A 3,777-nucleotide genomic window follows, 5' to 3' on the forward strand; every position below is an offset into this window, starting at 1 on the left:
AATGTGGTCATGGTCCCAAAATCTAATACAAAAAAGAGAATATGCATTGACTACACCGACCTAATAAGGCATACCCAAAAAATTGTTACCCTCTGCCCTGCATTAACCTTCTCATGGACTCAACAGCCGATCACGAGATGCTCAACTTTATGGATGCGTACTCATGGTACAATGAAATCAAGATAACGAAAGAAGATGGAAAAAAGATTACCTTTCTATGCTCAACTTTATGGATGCATATTCAAGCTACAACGAAATCAAGATAATGAAAGATGGAAAAAAGAAAGACTGCCTTTCTAATAGCATGTAGCAATTTCTACTATGAAGCCAAGTCTTTCGGGATAAAGAACGAAGGTGCAACCTACCAGAGAATGGTAAACTAGATGTTTTAAGACTAGATCGGCTACAACATGGAGGTGTACGTTGATGACATGCTAGCCAAAAGCAGCTGAATCAGTCACCATGTGGTCGAACTGGAAGAAGGTTTTGAAGTATTAAGAAGAAACCAAACGAAGTTAAACCCAACAAAGTGTGCCTTTAGGGTAATGTCTGGAAAATTCCTTAATTTTATAGTCTCCAAGCGAGACATTGAGGCCAACTCTACCAAGATACAGGCTATCCATGACATGACTCCACCAAGAAATGTTAGAGAATTACAAAGGCTAATGGGAAGAGTGGCATCTCTCAATCTCTCCCGAGCAGGGGACAAGTGTTTGTAATTTTTTAAGACATTAAAAAGTTTGGAAAATCCTAAGGAGTTTAACTGGATAGAAGAGTGCCAGAAGACGTTTGAAGATCTGAAGACCTACTTGAAGACACCACCACTCGTAGTCCAACCCGAGCTGGGGGAGGGATTACAGCTATACATGGCCATATCTCCAGTGGCTGTCAGCGCAACGCTAGCAAAAGATGAAGTTAAGCAGCAAAAATCAATCTACTATGCCATCCATGTTCTGCTAAACGTAGAAATAAGGTACCCAAAGATTGAAAAGTTGGCCATCGCACTTGTCGTAGCAACACACAAGCTCAATCTGTACTTACAGGCACATTCGGTGTCAGTGCTTATAGATCTACCTTTGAAGAAATTTATCCATAATCCAAGCACCTCAGGTCAGCTAGTCAGTTGGTCCATAGAACTTGGTGAGTATGACATAGAATACCAGCGAAGAGCAGCAATCAATGGTCAGGAATTAACTGATTTTATCGTGGAATACATAGACAAAAGAAGAGGAAAGTGAAGAGAGACAAGACCCAAGCAGGCTTGTACTCATTTGACAAGCCTTGAAGGATTCAAAATTCATTGTGCCCTGAAATTTGAGTATACAATAATGAACAATGAAGCAAAGTATGAAGCACCAATAGCCAGGTTGAAATGACAAGGCAATATTGGCCAAGGAGATGCTAGTCTATATAGATTCACAGCTGAGCAACAACTAAGTCATCGGGTATGAAGCAAAGGAAGAGATAATTTCCAACTACCTCAAAGAAGTTAAAAGTCTCATTTCCTAATTCATACAATTTGAAATCAGACAAGTGCCATAAATGGAGAACACATCGACCGATGCACTGTCTAGGCTTGGCCAAAGCAGATTACGGTGACCTAGGCAATACTATCTACATTGAAGTACTAGCCTAACGGATGTATCAAATGGAGAAACTATGCTGCACCAAGGATGAGCCACCCTGGTTGGACCCTATTATTAAATATTTATAAGAAGATGACTGAGCTGAGACTAGAATCATAAAGAGAAGGGCTGCTAACAACACCATGTAAGGTGATGTCCTATACAAGTTGTTAGTAACATGAGCCCTCTTGACATGCCTTGGACTGGAAAGAACAAAAAAGGCGCTACAAGAAGTCCATAAAAGGAATCTATGGAAATCATATGTGTGATCAAGCCATGGCTTAAAAGGTCTTGCGAAATCATATTCTCCAATACCACACACCGCAATAACCGAGTTGAACCCCATCCTATGTCCCATTCCCTTTATAATGTGGGGGATGGACATCTTAGGTCAATCCATGACCAACAAGGGAGGAGTCAAGTTCCTCATTGTCTCTATCTACTATACAAAATGGGTAGAAACGCGACTACTAGCGCGGATTGCTGAGTTTAACGTGAAAAAATTTATGCGGGATGATGTCATATATCGCTTCAGAGTGCCCAAAATCCTTTTGTCAGACAACAATAAACAGTTTGATAATCCTGCATTTAGAAGATTTTATGAAACAACTCACGTCGATTCTTGCAATAGTTCTGTGGCCTACCCTCAATCAAATGGGCAAGCTGAAGCGATAAATCGAGCACTGCTGGATGGAATGATGAAGCAATTGGACAAAGAGAAAGCACAATGGGCGGAAGAGTTACTGAGCATGTTGTGGTCATACAGGACCTTAGCTCGACACCAATAGGGGAGACTCCATCCGATTGGCAAACAGGACAAAATCCTTTGCCCCAGTTGAAGTGGTGAAACTTCCTAATGGATAAGAGTGTTTGACGAAGAAAGGAATGAAGATGGATTGTGTGCTAATTTGGAGTTCATTAATGAAGTTAGTGAAAAATCCTTGATTTTGATCGAAGTAAGCAGTGGACAAATCAGTTCTACAACGCAAGGTTTAGGCGAAGGACATTTCAACTCGGGGACCTTGTCCTCGGGAAAGAAAAAGCATCTAACCCGAGGAATGTCAACAAGCTCAGCCCAAACTGGGAAGGTTTTGTGTAATCACCAAAGTGGTATCGCCCGACACGTATCACTTACAAATTAAGAAGGGTGATGACATACCCAAACATGGAATGCGGATAATCTAAAAAAAATAAAAAATAGATCAGTAGAGCATTTCTTTTTCATAAATTTCATTTTCATTGATCTTCTAGTTAGTTGAATTTTCAGTCAATTTCAAAGTAAGTTTATAATGAGGCTTTTGAGCATAATTTTTTTTAAATGAAGAAATCTATGCGCATTAGCTCCGACATATGCTTGTTTGTACTATCCAAAGACCTATGTTTAGGGGTGTCAATTCTGAGCCTGCACCAGTAGGTCAGACCAAGCCTGACATGTTTACGGCCCAACCTGGACTGCCCCAATTAATTAACGTGTCGGGCTCAAGCCCGACATTTTATTAAATAGGCATTCACGGCGTAAGTAGCTAGCCCGTAGGGCGCCCGACCGAACGACACGTTTATATGCCCGACTTGAACCAACTCGTTGTAACCCGACCCCCTTTAATACTACATAAAATTTTTATTTTGCCACTACTAGTAAGAAACAAATTAATGTTTCTTACCCTTTGCTTTGTCATAGGATTTGATTTAGTTAAACTTTATTTTGTAAGTTGTAAATGTCATAGTCTCTTTTTTTTCTTTGTAAGAACAACCATAATCTTATATGATTTCTCTTTTTTATTAAAGATTTGCTTCTCATATTTCTGGGCATTCAACCAACTTAAAAAGAATTTTATGGTAGACAAGTTTAAAACCAGTTTAGACTTAAATAGGTCTGTAGCCCGAGTAAGGACCGGTTAAAACCCGTTTAAAGAAGCCCGATTAAAGCCCGACACTAACCAGTTTGATTATAAACCGTACCATGCCCCCAAAGCTAGGCCCGTTTACTTAAACGGGCGTTCACAGTGCAAGGCTTCCAAGTGATCAAGCTCAATTAAGCCTGAGTTAGACCGGCCCGGCCTGACTGATTGACATCCCTACCTATCTTCTGAGCCATGCAAATTTGAGCCTCAGCTTGGCACCAAACACCATACATTATAAGGCACGCAAGTCT

General features: G+C 40.4%; 1 protein-coding gene across 1 annotated transcript; it reads left to right on the plus strand.

The window, feature by feature from the left end:
• The first annotated feature begins 866 nt into the window (after positions 1-866).
• On the plus strand, positions 867-2,413 carry LOC122070553. Its single transcript, XM_042634735.1, has 2 exons — positions 867-1,110; positions 2,016-2,413. Exons 1-2 carry the CDS (start codon positions 867-869, stop codon positions 2,411-2,413), a joined length of 642 nt encoding a protein of 213 aa, XP_042490669.1.
• The last annotated feature ends 1,364 nt before the right edge of the window (positions 2,414-3,777 follow it).

Source organism: Macadamia integrifolia, unplaced genomic scaffold (assembly GCF_013358625.1).
Source record: "Macadamia integrifolia cultivar HAES 741 unplaced genomic scaffold, SCU_Mint_v3 scaffold944, whole genome shotgun sequence".
In the NCBI taxonomy this organism is placed as follows: domain Eukaryota; kingdom Viridiplantae; phylum Streptophyta; class Magnoliopsida; order Proteales; family Proteaceae; genus Macadamia; species Macadamia integrifolia.